This window comes from Podarcis pityusensis, assembly GCF_964106645.2.
Source record: "Podarcis pityusensis genome assembly, chromosome: 7".
In the NCBI taxonomy this organism is placed as follows: domain Eukaryota; kingdom Metazoa; phylum Chordata; class Lepidosauria; order Squamata; family Lacertidae; genus Podarcis; species Podarcis pityusensis.
Window position 1 is genome coordinate 47572764 of NC_138031.1, and position 21664 is coordinate 47594427.

At 40.7% G+C, this 21664-nt stretch overlaps 1 protein-coding gene across 2 annotated transcripts in view; it reads right to left on the reverse strand.

Annotated features, from left to right (window-relative positions):
* The window catches only part of MYOM1 (myomesin 1), a 68616-nt gene that overhangs the window by 14366 nt on the left and 32586 nt on the right, over positions 1-21664 (reverse strand). The window contains exons 14-28 of one of the 2 annotated variants that reach the window (XM_081013043.1): positions 21156-21280; positions 18946-19129; positions 18329-18503; positions 15158-15279; positions 13979-14296; positions 11464-11660; positions 10480-10606; positions 9127-9311; positions 7798-7912; positions 6208-6364; positions 5092-5198; positions 4903-4947; positions 2029-2165; positions 1525-1669; positions 294-353 (exon numbers count right to left, since the gene is read on the reverse strand). In XM_081013043.1, the coding sequence (XP_080869169.1) occupies positions 294-353; positions 1525-1669; positions 2029-2165; positions 4903-4947; positions 5092-5198; positions 6208-6364; positions 7798-7912; positions 9127-9311; positions 10480-10606; positions 11464-11660; positions 13979-14296; positions 15158-15279; positions 18329-18503; positions 18946-19129; positions 21156-21280 (2199 nt within the window). The remainder of the gene's footprint in view (positions 1-293; positions 354-1524; positions 1670-2028; positions 2166-4902; positions 4948-5091; positions 5199-6207; positions 6365-7797; positions 7913-9126; positions 9312-10479; positions 10607-11463; positions 11661-13978; positions 14297-15157; positions 15280-18328; positions 18504-18945; positions 19130-21155; positions 21281-21664) is intronic. The other variant, XM_081013044.1, reaches the window with a different exon arrangement.

Below are 21664 nucleotides of genomic sequence, written 5' to 3' on the forward strand. Positions count from 1 at the left end.
AGGGATGGTTCTCAGCACTGATCAGCTTATGAGCACTGAGAGCAATCCCTCTTGAAGTCTGTTTGACAAATGGTTTGAATGCAAACCACCTACGAACAGACTTCAAGGGGAAAGTTCTCAGTCATTCAGAGGGATGACTCTTGAAATCTAATGGGTAAGAAAAATAAAAAATATAATAATTGCCTTTTTAAATGCCCTTTAAAAAATTTGCTCATTAAATTTTAGACATACAGAACTGAATTAAATCAGCTAAAATGTTTCAGTAGTCTTCTCCTTTTTGTATGATGTCTTACCTTGCTTTCTGAACCACTCTTGCCTCTGGAATTCTGCTTCTTTCTGTAGTTTCTGGAACACTAGACATTTTTAAATAAAGAGATTAAAATATAGCCATCTTTGAGAGACAGAAGATCTGCACACCTAAGCAGGCTGTGACACACTTGCTGAATCATGAACTGGGTGGGTGCAATTGATTTTTAATGAAATGTATATTCCAATACAGTATGGTGGAGCTAATTATGAGTAAATAACTTTTAAAAGCATGACTAGACCATAGAAGGGTATGGGAATGGGATGGTTTGGTATCAAATTCAAAGGCCGTTTTTATGTCTGTAGAAAAAAGAAGTGGGCCAATCTTATATCTATCGTAAAAAAGCAGGATGGCATTCCACATGATCCTGCCCCATTTTGAGCACTGACTGACCAGAGTAGGATGAGGGTGATATGATATTGTAAAGTAGTTTTAAAATATTATTCACAACAAATGCTGAACTAATCTACTCACAATGTTATTATCACAGCTGACCTGCATAGTCCTCACCACTATTAAAATTTCACCTGTAGTAAATAACTGAGCCACACAAATTCTTATAGGTTTTCACTTAAACAAAACAACAACAACAATACCTAGCAGTAACAATACTGGTTTGAGGTGATAATCATGGAGAAAAGCATGACATTGTAAGTTGCACACTACAGGTGCCAAGTAGATGTTAAATAGTGATAAGTATGAATTATTATCATTCACAGGGGATGCATTTTGTTTCTGTCAATCCCATTTTTAGTATAAACCCAAATAATTATTTGCAACAGTAAATATATATTTCATGCAGTCACTGACTGGCGATGACAGCATGCTTTGGAAACTCCCTTAAGTTTCAACATAGTTTGCTGTATGCCTTCAACAGCTTCTGTTCAGAAAACAAAAGTTTCACTGGAAGGGAGGAACTAGTTATGTATTTATTTGGATCCCAGTCTAGAACATTCTTTTCTTAAGGTTTTCTATAGGGTTTTCTATGCAAAATTCTACTTCTGCAACACACGTTCCATACTTCTGTAGTTCTGTAGTTTCATAATTTACTGTCTGAAACATAACACTTTCCACTGTACAATTAAAACATTAAATGAAGTTTGCAAAAAGTACAATTAGCATACAAGTCTAGTTTCTGATTAAAGAAAATTAACCTTCTACAAATGTATGTTAAACCACACTACCAAATTCTAAAAAGGCATATTAGAAACTCTTACCATCACCAATAAGAACAAGACTGGACTGATTGGTTGCTTTGCCATCCTGAATTTGAAAGGTATAGGTGCCTTCATCCACATCTTCAAGTCTATCCATAACCATTTCAATCATACCAGAAGTGTGGTCAACCTTCATCTTGTATTTCTTCAAGAGCAAAAATAAAAGTGAGCAGAAAAGTCATCTTCTGATCTCCCAAAATATAATGTTTTCAAAGCCTCCTGGATAATTTCTTAGAAACAACCCCACAATGTTAAAGTATATACAGACATAATGTTAAGTGGTAAGTTTGCAGCTGAATTTTGGGCGCACATATAACCTTCTCTCCCTCTCCCCCCAAAAGTCTATTCTGGGTTTTCACTCAAACCACACCCTGGAGTAGATTTGGGGAGTGCGTGGGATGCATGCGGGGGAACTTCTGTGGTGTGAGCATAAATCCTTTTGCTGACAGAAGGAGTGCATTGGCTAACACCCTGTTACAGAAGCAGTTAGTTCCAACCACTTACCTCTCCATTAACAATTTCCTTGTCATTAAATACAAAGTTGACTTTACCATGAGGAGACAATTTCTCAGCCTGCATCCAGAATCGCACCTGTCCCTTCTCCAGAATTTCAACTGCCAATTCAGACTTAAGGGGGACAACTGCAGCAAAGAAATAGAGCCTCAATGGATGTTTTTGGTGTGTTCACAAGCACCAACTTTATCCACTAGTCCCTGGACAAAATTCCTCCATTGTTAATCTCTGGTTTATTCTATCTTTCTTTTTTCTAAATGATGGAAGCTTGTAATCCACACAGGTAGATGTTTCAAAGCTTGTATTATTCATGTAGAATAACATGAACGCAGACAAACTAACTACAATGAATTTTTTCTATTGTTGTCCTTGCAATATTTGTTCTGTCCCCCTGTATATATTTATACTTTCTCTGACATAAAGGTTTGCTTGTGTTAACATCAAAGTTATTGCCAAGATCCTACATGAATTATGATGAACAAGATCATATGAGCAGGATGGCAGGTGGTAAACTTTTACTAACCTGCCATACATATGTACTTTCTTTTTCTTCTTCTTTGGGTCAAATCAAAGAAAATATGAGGGGCGATTCTGCTTAATTTCTTTGGCCCTCTTACCCCAATTGAGTGTAGAGTATCAATGGAGAAATGCATTCCTCTACTCCACTCTTGCTTTTCCCCTGAAACCTCTCTCTCTCTCTCTCTCTGGCCGTGTACACACTATAGCTTTAAAGTACATTTCCCCCACACAATGAATTCTGGGCACTGTTGTACTTCTGCATTCTTTCAATGCATGCCGATATATGCACTAAAACGGTACACAGAAGGCTCATACATGTGGTTGAGGATTTTGCTTTTTGCAATTACTGACCATGCCTATGAGCCTACAGGCATACATTATCAATGCACACAGGTACACTGCAAACACAGCCAGGGCAAAGCTTGCCATTGCTCCCCTCTACACATTGATTATGTGCACACAGGATTAAATGAAATGTTCTGCTGTCATTTCTCCTCATAACAATTTTGCTGAGTTTTCTTTCACGGAGCTTTCCTCGACAATATTTTCTCCTGATAAAAATGTCAGAACCCAGGGTTTATTGGGTGTCCTTATCAATATTCTAGCTATATATGCAGGTGCCAGTTAGTTATTAGTACCCAATCCCAAGAACAAATGCCAATTACTCTCTATTTGTTTCTTTCTAATGTTCCATAGCCTTGGAAACATTTAAGATATGCTTAATTTCCTTCTGACATGCATCCATTTTAACCTACAAGGTCATCTACTTAATACTCAGCGAAGAAATTATGGCATAAATGAGTACAACCAAGTTTAAAACTTAATAGGTAATATTACGGGGGGGGGGGGGCTGGCGGCAAGTTTTTAGTGAGAGACAAGAATTTTATTCTGCAGAAGTAGTACCAAGTAAACAGATGAGGTCCCCAAATTTAGATTCTACTTGGCATCATATCTCCGTGGAAACCAGGCAGCAAAAGCTGGGGAATCTGCCATAGCCCTGTGACAAAAGAACCCAAGATGCTAGGGATATAGGACACTGGCAGATCCTTATTTCATTTTGTTTGCCCTTCCTTGTGATCCTTTAGACTGGAACACAGACCAGCAAGGCAACTGCATCTTAATTTGTGGCCTGTTTTTGAATAAGTCTAATCCCCAATAAGCAGGGTCCATGAGCCAGAAGGAGAGGTGAGGGAAGCTTCAAGAAACAGGCACTGAAATGCCCCTGTGAAAAAGCTATTTATTATTGCAACACCTGAAGGTGAATAGAAGGAGGCAACCTTATGACCTTGCATAACTTCTAAACCCAGACCGTCCAAGTGTTCCTATCTTCCAGATACGTCCCTGATTTAGAGAAGCTGGCCTGGTTTCTGATTTGATCCTGGAATGTCCCACTTTTCCTTAGGATGTCCCTATTTTCATTGGAGAAATGTTTTAGTTAATGCCACATGTGTCTGTGCTTGCATTAACCCGTGGGTGTAAGAAACACACACACCAAAAAACTGACTTTGTGCAATGCTACTTGTGTCATGCTGTCAGTTCTGAGGCAGTTTTAGGCCCTTGTATATAATTAGCTGTGAATATTTTAGCCTAAAATAGAACAGAAAGCAAGCACAGGAGTGGTGCAGCTTGGTAATTTTAGACCCTGGACTCAATAGTCTTAAGGAAGTAGACCTTTAGACAGTGATGTATTAGTTTAATTGTGCACTACACAACTAACATTTCTATTCTCTCCCTCCCTCCCCCACTGCCTTTCTGGGCTTCAGAAATCTGATATGTAAGAGCAAAACACACACAGCACCCCCCTCCTCCCAAGTTTGCCAATCTGGATTTCAAAAAGTAATACTCTGAGCATGTGCAGCATTCCATTTTAGACTCAAATCACAATACTATAATGACTACAGGAATAAAAAATGTTACAAATGTGAAAATGACATCCCTAACCTTGGGGGAACAGAACCATGTGCTTGTGAAACTGTGACAGAAAAAGAGTCAAGCAAACATCCTGAGGAAGAGAATAGTCCCTGCTATGTGTGGACGTTAATCAGGCATCCATTAGAAGTTGATACCTGTAACAGGACCACATCAGACTGTCTCAAGCATTCATATGACCAGTGCCTTTTCTTCTTCAGGGGGTACTCAAGGGTACACAGTACCGGCACCTCTTTTTGGTTGTTAAAAAGTGTGGCACTTTTCGTAACAACTTCATGGTGAGTACTGGCACCTATTTTTCTAGGGAAAAAGCACTGCATATGACTATCCAGCAGGCTGATGCTTGGAAGCCCTTATTTTGAAATATGCCACAAACACTGATGCCTTTTTCCACTTAACTATTTTGTTGTGACTTACCTGGAAATTTGTGTTCATGGCTGAGTGCAAGCAGGCGTTTCATTTCTGCAAAAGAAAGGCAGATGTATATAAAAAAGAAGCCATTTGTTTGGCATATTGGCACATTTTACGGTATGATCATTCATTGCCATGTGACATAAGAGGCAAAGGGAAAGGTTGGCAGGCGGACGAAAGAATATTGGTGCTCACCTTCCTCATCTAAGGTATAGCTTGATGAGACTCCATCTGTGTCTGTTACAGTACAGGAGTAAATGCCCAAATCGTCTTCACTGAGATCTTTAAAGATAGCTTTTGACCTTTAAGACAAAAGAGCTTTGTATAAGCAACCAACCGATACAAGTTAAAATCAAATATCAGAGAACACCCACATACAATATCTGGCAAGTATGTGCGTGAGGTACTGTTAGCTCAGTTATTAAGGTGGATTTCATTTATTTTGATAGAATGTTTCAAGCAGTCAGAATTTAGGATGGAAGGATTTCTCAATTTTGGTTCTCTCAATTCCTCATTTTCCCTGTCTTAATTTCAGTTTTTCACATTTTGCTGCAGTCTGCTTTTTAGAAAAAAATCCTCATCAGCATTTTAGTGCATATTTCTCCAAACACATGTTTATATGCAATTTTGACTAATTTACACATTTTTTGCAATCAATTTCCCTTAATATATGCATTTTTTAAAAACACTGGTTGGAGAACTGCATTGCAAAATTTGGGTAAGCATGAATTTTGAAGGACTGCATATTGTTTCAGACAGTACAAATCTGATGGATTTTGCTTTAAATGCAAGCTGATTTGAATTTCTTCTTCATCTCTAGTCAGAGCACAAACTACTGTGGTCTCATGGGTTAAATCTAAAGTGCTGTAAAATAACACAATTTGAGTGTTGAACCAAAGATCAGAAAAATAACATTCAAGAACCAAACTGTTCAATCTGTGACTGGATTTCCCCACACAATTGTATTTCCTAAATTTAATCACAGGGATGGAGCAATTTGGACTGGGGCTCTGGCAGAGTGTGAGGGGATCTAGCCTTTTCTCCTGTTTTGTGCTGCAGTCCAGATATAAATTGCACACATATCTGAACTACTGTATGCTACGAAGAAGAAGAAAAACCCATACAGGCACAATATGGCTATGAGTCACTGAATTCTTTTCAATAACATGTATCATTTTGTACTACCAACAGTTTTAGACTGGTCAGACTGGAATCTCATTGCAATAATATAATCTGCATGTGAAAAGAGCATAAAGAAAACAAGTAATGTGATCCCATAGAAGGAGTCCTTGAATTTCTGAAATTTCTTACTTTCCACCTTTGGTGTCAATGGCTAACCGCGAATCATCATCAATTGGTTCATAATTCTTGGACCAGATGAATTTAGAGTCTGCAGTCATCTGATCACATTCAAAGTTCAGGGAAATTACTCCATTGTCATCTACTTCAACCACAACTTCTTTTGTTCCTAGAAGATCAAAAGAAAGCATTTTAAAAACTGTCATCTATTTTTTTCAGATGCTGAGCATAAATAGAGCATAAATATTGCCGTGGGGAGAAATTAACACTTTTATCATATCAGAGAAATAGAGTTCACCAGAAAAAGAGGACCCCTAGCTACAACAGACACAAGGGATACAGTCTGACTCCCAGGGGTGCCAACTTGAATAAAATATTGTGGGGGCCGAGGTAAGCCCCGCCCCCCACCATTTGAAAGGGAATGCCCATCAACTTTGTGGGGGTCTGGCCCCCTCATATATTTTATTGTGTGAGCCAAAGCCCCCACGACCCCTAGGAGTTGGCTCCTACGCTGGCTTCAGTTGTCAAGCTAAGATTCAAGGATGGAAGAGGCAACTGTGGAAACAGTTTTCCACTTGGGGAGGCAGGATTCAGGATTCCCAATGCCCACTGTGAAAACAGGATGCTGGATGAGATAGGCCAGGGGTCAGCAAACTTTTTCAGCAGGGGGCCAGTCCACTGTCCCGCAGACCTTGTGGGGGGCCGGACTATATTATTTTTTGGGGGGGGGTTTTAATGAATTCCTATGCCCCACAAATAACCCAGATATACATTTTAAATAAAAGCACACATTCCACTCATGTAAAAACACGCTGATTCCCAGACTGTCTGCGGGCCGGATTTAGGCGGCCATTGGGCCGGATCCAGCCCCCGGGCCTTAGTTTGCCTACCCATGAGATAGGCCTTTGGCCTGATCCAGCATGGTTCTCCATGACAAGAAATCTAGTCACCAACTAGGGTTCAAAATAAAATATATAAAACAGAATAGGAACTAAGAGAGGTGGAAATAATTCAAGGATAGTAAGGATGTGGATAGTATATAAGTAAAGGGGGAAAGTCCTCACTGCCTTAGAATATCCCCCCCCCGGGGGGGAACCCACGGTGTCATTTGATAAGCTGGTGAACAGTACTTCAACTGACGCTTCACCAGTTTTAGTTTGTGTACTTCATCTAACATTGTGCATTTTATATGCTGCCTAAAAATCTGAACAAATATTCAGTGGAACAATGATCCTAAATAATCTCTTGCTACCACCATAAAAACCTAGGAACAAGGACACTGGAGATTCAGGGTGGGATTATGATTGTTTCTTCTCTTTCGAGAAGAAGAGAGTACATTTATGTCTACCCCTCAGCTTATCCCCACAATCTCTTCTGGTGTCTTCTTGCTTGTGGATTACATCAAATATGTGATGGGGTGGAGTGAAGTAGACTTGTCTAAGTCTTCTGTTATTTGAGAGGAGATGCAGGCACTTAAAGAGGTAATGTAAGGTTCAGCTTCCTTTTCATAACTATAGTGCAGACTGTGTTTTTTCTAATCATTCTTATATATACAGACATTTTTACTTTGCCCTCAGTGGAACCAAATAAACATGAACAAACCTGGTCGAGTTTCAGCTATCACAGGGTCAGTGGGATCTGAAGGCTTCCCAACTCCAGCTTGGTTTGCTGCTCGTACACGGAACACATAACTGGTGCCTTCTTTTAGGCCAGTGATCTGTTGAAAACAAAATCCAGGAGAGCAGTGAGTGAATATTTTTAGGCTGTGCCTGCAGATTAAGCTGTGAAGACTGGTGTCCACCTGAACTTCAGTGTTGCTGTTCACGAGATTTGCTTCACAAAGCACTCAAGATGGAGCAGGGCACTATGAGCCACTGAAATGCTCCCATGTTATTAGAATTCTTAGTGGAGACTAAGTAGCAGACTAGAGTCACTGGATGCTTCTTATCAATAGTTCTAGAGAGGAACAGCTGCATGTAGAGATACAACCAGCTACCATGTCATCTCAGGTATTTTCCTTAGAGCTCAATGCCCCTGTAGGCACAGGCATACAGACTGTGTACCGCACTATTCACTAAGATTAAAACAGATTTTAATTGTGGTACAAAAACCAACACCACAAATTTAATAAACTACTATGGAAATGTTTTCTAATAACTACACTAGCTTTTTACATGAGCCTTTAGTTTCTGACCCTTTCTCTTCCCAATGTAGAAGCTGGTTCTCTTCTTATTTTGTTTCTTACTCTGAAGATATTTCCAACTCATAATGGACTCTATTCATTGACTTGTCTTGAATTTGTTACTTGCTTGATAGTCACAGGTTCCCCATCCTCGATGCAGGAAATTATCCAGCCAAACCCAAGCATAGGTTTAAGTCCCTTTTGGGAGCCATTTCACAATATGTGTAATTCTCCCATTGAAACCAATGGGATTTAAAAGTGCTTAGCATTGGTTAGACTTTGCCCATCCTTGGAAAGGAATCAAGACTCTAAATGCAGATAATCCTATGTTTAGGACCAGTTCTGTGAAACTGTATATTCAAATGTTATAGAAATAGAAATCATAAATTTGTGGTAAAACAAGATGACATGGTGTGGTGTATATATATAAAAAAGAGCCATCTTGTCATATAGTTTCCAGCACATGTCTGAACAAAATGCTCATGAGCTTGAGTGGCTCATTTGTTCAACAAATATATGCAACCACTGAACACGTCATCCTATTTGCTTAACACTCTACTTCTATTTCTGATGTAGTGAATCAGATTTCCTCCCAGTGCAACTGCAGTAGATTTTTATGGGTGTGACTGAAGGCAAAACAGTTCCTAAGCAATCTAAAACCACAAGGAATTGCCAGAAAAATGAAATGTGTAACAATTAGGGTTCAGTATCAGTCATCATACAATTATTTGTTCCCTAAACTGGCTTACTTTGAAGAATTTGTTTGCAACAGCTTTCTCGTTCACACTCCTCCAATGTTCCTCTGGTGCATCTGTTTTTTTCATGTCAACATAAAAACCAGTTACAGGACTTCGGCCAATGTAAATTGGTGGTTTCCACAATATAACCAAAGAATCTTTCCTAACTTCGCTGCATGACAAATCATGGGGTGGTCCTGAAAGATAAGCAAATGACAGAAGAATACAACTGAGGTCACAATAGTGATTAGCACACAATACAGAAGAAATAATAGCAACAACAACAACCTTTAATCAAATTGTGACCTAAACTTAGCTCATATTAAAGAAGAAAATGATGTCGCTGTGACTTTCATCTCTCTTTATCCATGCTACATCACCATGTAACAAGAGCATCCCATTTTGAATATTTGTACACTTCAATTTGCTTGGCAAATTTTGGAGAACCAAACAGGTGTTTATATTTAGAAGAGTCCTGTTTGTCATATTAAGGTCATATTAAATGCTGTCCAGGCTCCTGGTTCAAAATCCAACAGTGGGTGCTCTTACTTTTGAGTAAGGAAATAATTTTTTTTAAAGACAGATTAATGATATAGACCCAGCAGCAACAGAAGAGCTATTTCATTTACAGAGCTCACAAGGTTAGCTGAGATGGACCCAATCTAGGAAAAATGGCCAAGGAACTTGAGTTCAGGGTCAGTTACAAGAAGCTCAAGGCTGCAAGAGAGTGAGGTGTTCTAATAAGTTTTCCATGCCCACCAATTCAGCTTTGAAACTGAGGTGGGCATAGCCCTTGAGTGCCTGTTCCTACATCAGCAGCTAGCCTGCAAGCAGGTACATAGTCTATCTGGAAACATCTAATCCCTTCTCCTAAGGTGGCACCTGGTCCTGGAAGAGAGCATCAGACCCAGCTGCTTGGCTACTCTGATCTGCAACCCCAAGCCCTCCCCAAATTCCAACGATCTCTCTTTCAGGGGAGGGAGCTGGAAGTCCTATTTCCCTAGTAGGGCCAGATAGGACTGGGAGAAGGAGAGGACTTGTTCTTGTCTTGCCCTTCCATTCGTTCTCATCTTCCTCCAGAGCCTGCCATCCTGTGGCTGAACCTGATGGAACCAAGGAAACCATGACAAAGGCCCTGAAGATAGTAGGAGCTATCTTCAAAATCTAACGGCTTTTTAGAAAGTGTTTAGCACTCACAGAAGCATTTTTTTCCTAACAGCAAGTAGCCTGTTAGGATCACACATAAATTGCTATCCCAGTTGGCATACTGTGTATTTCCTTCTAACTTGTGGAAAGTTCAGTTTGGCATGTCAGATTGAAGAAGGCTACTCCTACCAACTCTAAAGACCCCTTACTGCTTCTAACCTGGAACAGCAATGGTCCATTCTTCACATTTGAAGGACTTGCTAGCTGGAGAAGGAGGGCCAAGGCCAGCTAGGTTAGCAGCAGCCACTTGAAACTGGTACGTCATATTTTCCTTCAAGTCATGGAGCTACATCATGGATAGGGGGGAGAAAAGTTAATATGGCATGCAACATTTTAGTGAACAATTCACTCATCTTTAATGTTGCAAATGATACTTCATATTGCCTTCTTATATAGATATATCTTTATACACACACACACACATCTAGATAGATAGATAGATAGATAGATAGATAGATAGATAGATATAGATCAGGCATAGGCAAACTCGGCCCTCCAGATGTTTTGGGACTACAACTCCCATCATCCCTAGCTAACAGGACCAGTGGTCAGGGATGATGGTAAGTGTAGCCCCAAAACATATGGAGGGCCAAATTTGCCTATGCCCGATATAGATATATAGACACACACATATAGAGCCATTTTATATGCCTGATTTAGAAATAGTTGTAACTTGCACCTTTAATCTGCATCAGGCTTAAGATCCTATAATGACACAAGTCAAGCAGCTTTCTGATGCTGTCAACCCAAGCATTGCTTTTTAATTTTTACCTACAAAAGTATAGACTACACAGACATAGAGAACATATCCAATACACTAATTATGTCTGATAACTGCAAACAAAACTACATTAAGAAAAGAAAATATAACAGAATGAGTGCAATTAAAATAGCATGCAGAGCAAAATAAATAAATCAGATTATAGGTTTGGATCCGAAAATAAATTAACCTAAGGAGTTCATGTAAGGTAAGGTTCTTGTCCCCTCTTTCTAGCAGCAACCACCTGCACCACCAAAAAGCCTCTCCAAAGTGTTTGGATGTGGGGCTCTTGAATAACATGGGAAGAATGGGCCTGGGGAGCAGGTAATGCCAAAAATCAGGCAGAGGCCTAGTGTCTAGCAGTAATAAAACCAATCTCTTACCCTGTATGCCCTCTCACTAACTGCCTTAATGTTAGCCTCTTTCCACTCTCCAGGTTTTCCACCAATCACTTCCCGGTAATTCACATAATAGCCAGTTATATCAGCTCCACCGACAGTTTTTGGCTGTTTCCATCCAAGGACCATTGAGTCATGAACACTTTCAAGCACCGTGATGTCATATGGTGGAGATGGAGGAGCTGTTTTAGAGGGAATAGTTTATAGTTATGACAGAAGTTATAGAAAAGTTATGATAGAAGTTAGTCAAATCAAACATTTGTTTGGATTCAGATCTCTCCCAAACAAAATTCTAGCAGTCCACAGAAACACTTCCTGGATAATGAATACAGGCTTCCGAAATCCATGTTATGCAAGAGAAGAGACCTTTTGGAACTTGCTGTTTAGAAAAAAATCTGACCTACGGTGTGACTTCAGCTCTTAAGAAATGATAAATCTACTTCAAAACAATGAAAATGCAGAATGAAAACCGTGGTAGAATTGTGCTTTAAAAATATCTGGAGATGTCAGTGATCTATATTCTTTTGCTGAATTCATTCCCGCTCCCTTACAGGTTTAAAAATAAAAAAATAAAACCAACCCTCTTCATGTTTGATGGTATAATTGCACATCTTGGCATACCTACCTTACGGAAAGTATATGCACATTGTAAGACAGCAGACCAACTGAAGGATAACTGAAAATATTTGGAGCAATGCTCCAAATATATGGTAAGGAAAAAAATGAAGGAAATATCTTTCCAATCACAACATTCACACGTGATATTTTCTTCCTGTAACTGCAATGTCATGTTGAAATAGACCTTACCTGTTACTGGTCATTTTTAATTATGGTCAGATTTCATCTCTTGGGTGTTGTTATGGTGGGAATTTCACCATTCAATTGATTAATCTTTTTTACAGAAGTTTATCATATTCCAACTTGATTTAATTAGAAAAAGGAACTTACTAAATTTCCAAAGGAATCTTTGCAATCAACTGTGTGGATTTTCACAAGATTTATGGGACAAGCTTTCCTTAAAGCCCATTTGTAAAAGAGAAATAAGAACCAGTAACCAGATGGAGCAAGAATTTTTCAGCAGGTGCCTTGAGGTGAATTATCTGCTGCTGAGGTCCATCGCTCTGCTTACCTCTGTGGCCTTCATTAAACAAAGAGGTTTGTTACTTTCAATTGGATTTAGAGGTTGAATTGAGGTTGTTGTTTTGGCCTTTTGGCTGGATTTCGAATTGTAGTCCTGGAGTGGTGTGTGTGTGTGTGTGTGTGCGCGCGTGCGCGCGTTGGAAGCTGTAATGAATCTGATGGGATAAGATGGGGAACGTTTTCCAATAAATAAGATTTAATTATGGCTCACTGAATTTACTGTTACCATAACATGTTTGTAGAAACGGTCCGTTACCCAGGTTCAGGTTAAGTTTATCCATATTCAGGTATGTGTGAACTGATGCATTAGCAACCATGCCTCAAAGCAAAGGCTTAAATTAGATGATCACAGGCCTATCTCAAATCTATTATTTTATAATCTACAGTATTGCTGTATATAGTATTTTGCTGTTCTGTTTCATAGACTAGAATAGCAGACAGATCTTCACTATCTCCCTGGAGAGTGTAGATTCGCATCTTGCACTTAATTGTAAGCCACCTTCTGCCCATGCAGGTTTAAATGGAATGTGAACATTCTGCTTTCAGGATGTGAAAAACAAGTATGGGGCCTGTCTGCTCTACCGTCCTAGGTAATGCTTATACGCTTGGTTTCAGGCGGACATTGTTTTTCTCTATTTGGTCAGATCCTCAATGGGAAGAAACAATTTGATCCTAAAAACTACTACTGCTCACCCCTCTCTGGTGGTTGCCAAGTCCCCTTTTTCCTTTTTTTTAATCTTATTTGTTTCTTTGTCTGTTCTTTCACTGGTTGCCTGCAATTTTGTCTGTGTTTCACTCATGGGTGGGTGTATCAATTTATTGCATTTTTGTGGGGTTCTAAACTTTTTTATTTTGTGAAATGGGTATTTTGCAGATTTTTAGATTGCCAAATGTGTCTCCAGGCCTCAAAAGAGTGGCAAATTCCGATCTACTAGGTAACAAAAATGGTGATGATATACCAAACAATGATTGTGTTCCACTGTTTCACTTCTACTGTACCATGATTTTGCAAAAACTAAATACAAAGTACTAAGAAAGCATAAATGTCACCAAGCTGATATTGATGTGACATATGTATTTTTTTACAATTAATTAGAATAAGCCTAAATAACACTAATCAATTAGCAAATGAATGCATCATGCAAGCTCATTGTTAGATGCAACATACATATGTGCCATAGCTCTAATTGCCAGTATACATAATGACCTTTGGTAGAGAGCAGAGCATTTATTAGATGGAGATGGTGGAAAATGTAGCATTGGCAAGGATGAGTTTTTGGAGCTTGGATGATCACAGATGATTAAGTGTCTGAAATGAAGGCGCTAAATGATGAAAGCACCGCATATGACCAACGCTCACCTATATCACCTTTCTTTTTCATTCTCTGCAGTGCTGAGCGGTCCTCGGGACGAGACTTACTTGCCTGCTTGGTAGCTGCTTTTTGTGGTGAAGGAGTTGGAACTTTTTCACTCACTTTATTGTCTGTCGGACTCCTCTGCTTACCAGAGCTATCGGGCACTTTTTGCCTGTTAGGTTTAGCATTGCGTTTTAACAAAGCATCTGTGTCAAAGATAGGCTGGGAGGACTCATGCATGCCTTCCCAGTTGGCAGTGTGGTCTGTTAGTCCATCAGCTTTACCACTTAGTCCAGGACATACATCATGAAGCAATCCTCCCCCTAAAATTGCCAGAAAACAACAAAGACATTTGAAATTAGAGTCCATTCATTCCCAGTTCTCCATTATTCAAATGAATGAAGAAATGGACACAAAGCATGACAGAGACAGGACATTCAAAAGATACACTCACAGACAATACGCTGTATGGTTTGATTTATATGAAATTGTCATCAGCATATAATACCATACACCTCAGCAGTTAATACTTGCATGCTGTTAAGATTCTTCTGAATGTTAGACTGAACAATGTCCATTATATTGAAAGTACTACATTAATGCTCAACTATTTGGAGGGATATATGATCTGTTAAAGAAACCTCGGAAGCATGTTACACAGATGATCTCTGAAGTTGCAAAGTTCTTCAATTAATAGGATTCTTAATGCACGGATCATTCCAAATATCTCAACAGTAAAATACAATATAAATAAAAAGACTTTGGAACATGAAGACATAAAAATCATTGTATTATTGGAATCAAGCAATGAAGCAAATTAGGCATGGCAATTAACAAGCATACTTTTGCAAGCTAGGGCATGTTAGAGGTGAAATATATACCACTGCATGGAATCAGACTGCCAGGTCATTTGAGAGAATGATGTGAGGTGAACTTATTTTCTATACAGAGTTACAGGGAACACACCCAAGGAAGTCTGGGATGGTGAAGGTGAGAAGTCTACAAGTGCATGGTGACTGGATGATGACTGTGAAATGATGAAAGTGAAATACAAAATATTACCAATGCATAGTCAATGTGCACAAACAGTACTGCAAATAAATATTACTAGTTAATTGCACCCCTGTCTTTAATACTCGTAATGCTGTTTTCCACTTCTGGTATAGGAACAAGAAGTCACTTACCAATAGCTGCCTTGACTTCAATGGCTTCTGACTCCTGTGAATACTCACTGAGTCCTGCTGCATTAACAGCTCTGACACGGAAAGTGTAGTGATCCCCAGTAGTAAGTCCATGGCAAGTAAATCTAAAGTAAAACACCACTAATGATTGTGCCATCAGATTTCAGATTTTGCAAACAATTGAGCCCTTCTATGATATGCTGCATTTGGACCTCACTCTTTAAAAGTTCCAAGAACCCAAGGTATGGACTACAAAGGATATCTTAGATGGGGCAGCACTGTATAGACTCTCCTCCTGCAAGAGAGGGGAGTGGTTGTGGTCGGGAGCCGGACTCCGCCTCAAGCAGGGGGCGTTTAGCCCCCTGCCTCCCACTCACCTGGCTGGCACCCACGCCTACGGGCAGGCACCCAACCAGGTGCCTGTGAGGGGGCGTGTTTAGCAGCCTAAATTGCTGCGGCACCAGCCTTCCGGCCTCACTTTTCGTCGTCCCGTCGCAAGTCACCCACCCTCCACTCCCTTAGAGCTCAGGGTCTCAGTTTTCTTTTGGCCTTGCTATGGACCTTAGGTTGGTCGCCCTGGTTGTCCGGGGGGCCTGGTAGGAATTTTTCCATTTGGCATTAGGCTTTTTGGTTTTTTTCGCCTACCTCGTAGCAATCGTCACAACTTTCATGGTATTGGTGGGTAGGTTAGGCATTGGAATAATGTGTTGTGGTGTGTTGAAGGGCTAGGTGTGGCCATCGCCTGCGCCTTCAATTTTGGGTATTCCGTTAAAGGAATCCGGCGGTCGTGTATTCTGTCCGATCCCTGCTTGGCGGGAGGCCATGGCACGACCCTTGGTGACATCAGGGGAGAGCTTATAGTTGGATTAGCATCAACAGGCTCCACCTACTGGTGAATAAACCCCCCTGTTTTAGACTCACCCCTCTCTGAGGGGGTGGAGTCAGCTGACGTAATCCAATGCCTAAGCCAATACCTTTTCACTTGCTGTAATCAATAAAGTTGTGGCCTTTTCTTGCCCATTAACCTTATATCACGTGTCCTTGTGTTTTCATTCCACTACGCGGGGATCGGGTCCTCGAACCACAATACTGCATTCTGGTGCAGTTTTCATAAGCAAGCATTTTGGCAGGACTATGTATTTAAAAACACAATTAAGGGAGGGCAGGAAAAACAATCCCAGCTTGTGTTTCAGATTACTTGCAATTATTCCTTGTACTTATTCCTTTATTTTTTGCTAACTCAATGCTTCTACCTACTGCAAGGGAAATATTCTAAACATGAGATGGGCCTAAGCATTATGTATACCAAGGACACAGATCCTGTTACTGTAAACTGTGTTTGGATAACATTGCTATTGTTATTATGAGGTGCTTTTTTTAAGAAGCAGGGGAAGAATTGGAAATGCCAGTTGCTGCAGAAGCATAATATCACAAACCACAACGTTATTCCAAACACATTAATTTGAAGTTGAGGAAAGGTATTCTTTAACTTTGAAGTACGGTATTTTTAAAAACCTGGCAAGCTGTCTTTTAGCACATAAAAAAGTTCAAGCTTCCCATCCAGCCATTCATCTACTTACCGTAAATTTCGCTCTATAACACGCAGATTTTTTCTCCTAAAGAGTAAGGGGAAATGTCTGTGCGTGTTATTGAGCGAATGTGTGGACCCTGGCGCTGACTCGCCGGAGCGCAGGGGCAAAATAGGCAAAAATCAAGCAAAAAAAAGATCGGGCGGGCGGGCGGAGGGAAGGGGGAAGGCGGAAGCTTTCCTGCATTCTGCCTCAGGGTCTTACTGCCCACCCGCTTCTGTTGCTGCGTTTGCTCAAACTCAACAAAGAGCAGGGAATCCCCTGCCCTCCTGGCAAGCAGAGGGTTAAGGAAAGGATCGAGTCCTTCCTTCTAATTCTTTCCTAGTCACACTGCGTGCAGGCTCCAGCCCACCACTTCCTCCTCTCCGTGCTCTAGGGACTCGCAGGCAGCCGAAAAGCAAAAGCATGCAGGTGGGAGAGAGAGAGAGAGAGAGAGAGAGAGAGGGCTGGCTTGGGGGGGGGGGGACTTTTGCTTTACAATGGTAGGTTTCTCATTTCTTTTCCAAAAGCAGAGAGCCCTGCCCCCAGGCCCCCTCCAAATTACAGCTTCTCCAAGCAATGTACTGCTGGAGGGAGACAGTATGCTTGTTTGGAAGAGAAACCCTGCTTCCCTGCTCGTAAGTAACAGCAGGCTGGATTGCAGAGTGAGACATGGAAATCTCTGGATTTATATGCTGTATATCAAATATCTTAATCTATACTTTCTACACGCGGCTGGTAAATCAGAATCTCCTGAGCCAGGAGGATTACAGCATCTCTCCTCTCCCCTTCATTAAAAGCCTAATACTCTTCTTTGAAGTATAACGTGAGAATGTTTTTTATATATATTTTTTAAAGTTCTTTTCCTCATTGTGCGCTATACACTGATAATTGCTGCCACAATAACAATTGATTGAAAATGGAATTTAGTCTCCCCCCCCCCCATAGAGAGCTGTTCTTCAAACGTTTAGCCTTAATACAGTGGCTGATGTAATACCCTTCTGCTTCACTAGGCATTTTATATAGGGACATTAAAATTGATTTTCTATATCTTGGCAGATGAAAAAAAGTGTGTTACATGCCCTATTGCCCAAAAGTGTGCAAGCACAGAGCAAAGGTTGCAGTGACAGAGGTGGCCAAAAAAGAAATACCGTAAATAAAAAAGAAATCATACTTCGTATATCCTGTCTGGCTTGGGGGGGGGGGCTTTTGCTTTCCTTCCCTCCCCATTTAAAACGTGGTGACAAAGCACGGATCCACATGGATCCTCAGGATTTTTGCACTGGGTCACCCCAAATTCACCATCAGATCACATTACATGTCCATGGCTACAGTCTGTACCAAAAAAATCACGCACCCACTGTTGCCTGGGGCTGCAATGGTGCAAAAACGTGGTTACAAAGCATGGATCCACATGGATCCTCAGGATTTTTGCATTGGGCTACTCCAAACTCACTGTCAGATCACATGTCTGTGGCCACAGCATGAACCACAAAAATCATACACCCACTGTTTCATTTAGAATATTTTTTTTCTTGTTTTCCTCCTCTAAAAACTACGTGCGTGTTATGGTCTGGTGCGTGTTATAGAGCGAAAAATACGGTACCTTGTGCCTTTCACAGGATTATTGTTGCATGGTTCCCAGTGACCAGATCCAACTTTGCTTGCTTCTACGTAATATCCAATCAACTCTTTTGCATCTTTGGATTCTGTCCAAGTGACAACTACTGAGGTGTCTGTATTTCTGACAGGTACAAGATGGCTAGGAGGACTAGGAATATCTAGAGACAAAGTATAAAAGTACCAGAACAAGTTAATGGTCACCATTGCTGACATTAATACACCAGATACCGACGTTTCTGTTACTTGTGCTAAATGTAATGCTGAAATCTATTAAGTGGCTAATAATTAGAGGAAAATGTGAGCAGATCACATCTTTTGTGTACAGGTACCTTGATTCTTATGTTTATTTTAATTGTGTGATAGCAGCTTTGCATGGGTGTGTGCATGGGAATGAATGCCCTCCACCTTGACTGTGTTAGGAGAGATCCTGCGGTGAAACAGCATTGATCATAAGGCGTGGGTTGAACTTAAGGCAATGTGAAAAAATGGAAACACATATAAAAGCCAACACACTCCCATTCAAGGGAGAAAAAGAAACAAGTTCATAAAAATACTAAGGCATGTAAAGTTGATCCACAGTGGCCTGCACTATACACTTACCAAGTTTGTCACGAACCACAGTGGCTTCAGTGGCTTCTGAGGGCTCACCAATTCCAGCTGAATTACAGCAACGGACACGGAACTGGTAGGACTTCCCTTCAGCTAAGTCAAAAAGTGCAAAGCGAGGGGACTTTACAGGTATCTCAGTGTTCACTCTCTGCCAGTTTTCGGTTCCTGCAACACACTGAAATGGGAAGTTCAGAATTGGACAAAATCAGTATCTTACAAGAAACTTTGCAGCTGTCCAGCAGAAAGTAGCAAATTATTCACATTCTTACAGGGATTGATTGTGCTGCATCATTAAGTTGGAACACACTTTTCGTGGTGGGAGACTTGCAGCTTAGGGTGTTTCTAATGGAAAGCAGATTTGCCAGCTGCAGCAGAAATGATCAGATCCTACGTGGATAATATTCTCATACCCAACTTTGTCTTAGAGACTAACTATAACCTATTTTGAGGTAATAAAGCATGTGTATTTGGTGGATAATTATGATTACATTTGGCTGAACATGAGCAGTGGAATTACACCACAGTAATTTTGTTTTGGGGGGGGGGGGAGATGTAAAATGAAAACAAAAAAACCCCCACTGCCTTCCATCCTAAGAAACAAATCTTCTGTGAGCAGATCAAGGAAAGCTCGACAATCTTCAGAAGTGGGTTTGGGGGACAGTAGGAGACAGTGGGAAAGTCCACTTCTGCAAGCTTCCTTCTGGGCACAGTTCTCAGGATCCAACTCATTAAGCATTAGAAAATATATCTCAGGGGGCGAGATTTAAAAGCAAGTGAGGCGTAATTGTTAGAGTGTTGGACTAGGACCTGGGAGACCAGGGTTTGAATCTCCACTCAGCCATGAAGCTCACAGAGTGATCTTGGGCCAGTCACCATCTCTTAGCTTAACCTACCTCACAGGGTTGTTGAGGATGAAACAGGGAGGAGGAGAACTACGCAAACCACCTTAAAATCATTGGAAGATAAAAGGTGGTATATAAATGTAATAAATAAATAAATAAATACTTGGAGATAATCCTGGTATGACTTATGAGTTAGGCTCCCCATCTTTAGGAGAGGAGGTTTGGGGTGGGAATCACCATCAGCCCCAGAGGTCCTTACTAACTTGGAGACACCAGTGCAAGAGGAGCCCATTGTGCCAGTGCTACTTCATTCTGTGGAGCTGGAGTTGCCATCCTCTGACAGCAAGGACTCCATTGCAGAAGCCTTAGTGGAGCTATGGCCTCTCCAAAACTGTGTTGAAGCCGATGACTCTTAAAGCAGGCTAGGTCCCCTTAAATAAGGCTGCCGTACATCCAGATTTTCCCGGACATTACTGGGATTTCAAAGGTGGAATTGATGTCCGCGGGGGGGGGGGGGGGGATTTCTGAAAGGCGGCACTTTGTCCTGGATATTAGGCAAGTAAATAAAAAAATGTAAATGTAAAAATACCCCTCAAAGTTTGGTGTCTTGGTTTTTACTTTTTGAAATGTGGCAACCCTACCTTAAAAGTAGCTCTTCTCACTGAAGGCAGAGCTAGAGTCCCACAGTTCCTATTTAAGGCTTAGTCTAAGGCTGAATTGTGTTGGGACAACATTTGAGCTGTGTTCCTAAGAAGCCACTAGCCTGAGCTCCACAGAGAGCAAAACCTAGACCCAGCGCCTTGCTGAGCTGTTGTCTTCAATGTGTCCCCACTGGAGCCAGAATCCTCATATCCAAGGCCATTGCTTGGAACAGAACATACCCATTCCCAACCATGCTACTAATCAGTTTGTGTGAGCACAGACGGGACGGCTGCTCTTATTTTTAGACAGGATTCTAGTTAAGACTGAATCTATTTCTATACTGCATTAAGAAAAGGAGTTCATGACAAAAGGACTTGACCTACTTGTGAGCTTCCCACAGGGATTTGGTTGGCTAACAGAATGTTAAACTAGACGAGCCTTTGGCCTGAACCAGCAGGTCTCTTCTCATGTTCTTATGAGGAGAAGAAATGGCAAACCCTTCTCAAAAATATGTTTCTGCTACCTATTCAATATTTTCCTTTCAGTTTGATGCTCCAGCCCCCAATCTTAACACTAGTTGGAGATTTTTGTCTTTGATGTGGAGTGGAAAAAATCAAAAAAAGAAAAAGGTACTAGCCTGCTGTTCTTTGTCTGAGGATAAAATGTGGCTTGTGGGGAAATGAATGAGAAAACTATGCTCTGGCACTGTAGTTTTACCTTTTCAACGAAGTACATGACACCCTCATGGCCCCGCTCAAACGGAGGTTTCCAACCGAGCACAATATAGTTCTTTGTGGCTTCTGTAACATGAAGGTCTAAAGGTGGTCCAGGAACAATGCCCTCTGTATAAAAGAGTGATGAAAGAAAGGCCTTTATATATTTAATGCCATAAATTGAAACTACCACAGAGGAGCAGAGCAGGCAGTCTGCAAAACTATTGATGCAGCTCATTTCTGTGAGATCAAGCAATTTGAGGCCAGAGATTTAGACACTTTATTTCTCTCAAGAATATAGATTTAAAAGAAATTTTCAACCCAACACAATTTCCACAGGTGTGCTTTGTTCATATAGGTGGGCACAATTTGTTGCAAAATTCAATATTCCTCATTATTTTAAATTTCAGGGGAATTATCAGCTGCCTCACAAAACTAGTTTGTAGGAAAGTTTTCTTGAGGGAAGTCGTGGCAAAAAGAAAAGAAAAAGATTGCAGCCAGTTTAAAATCTGC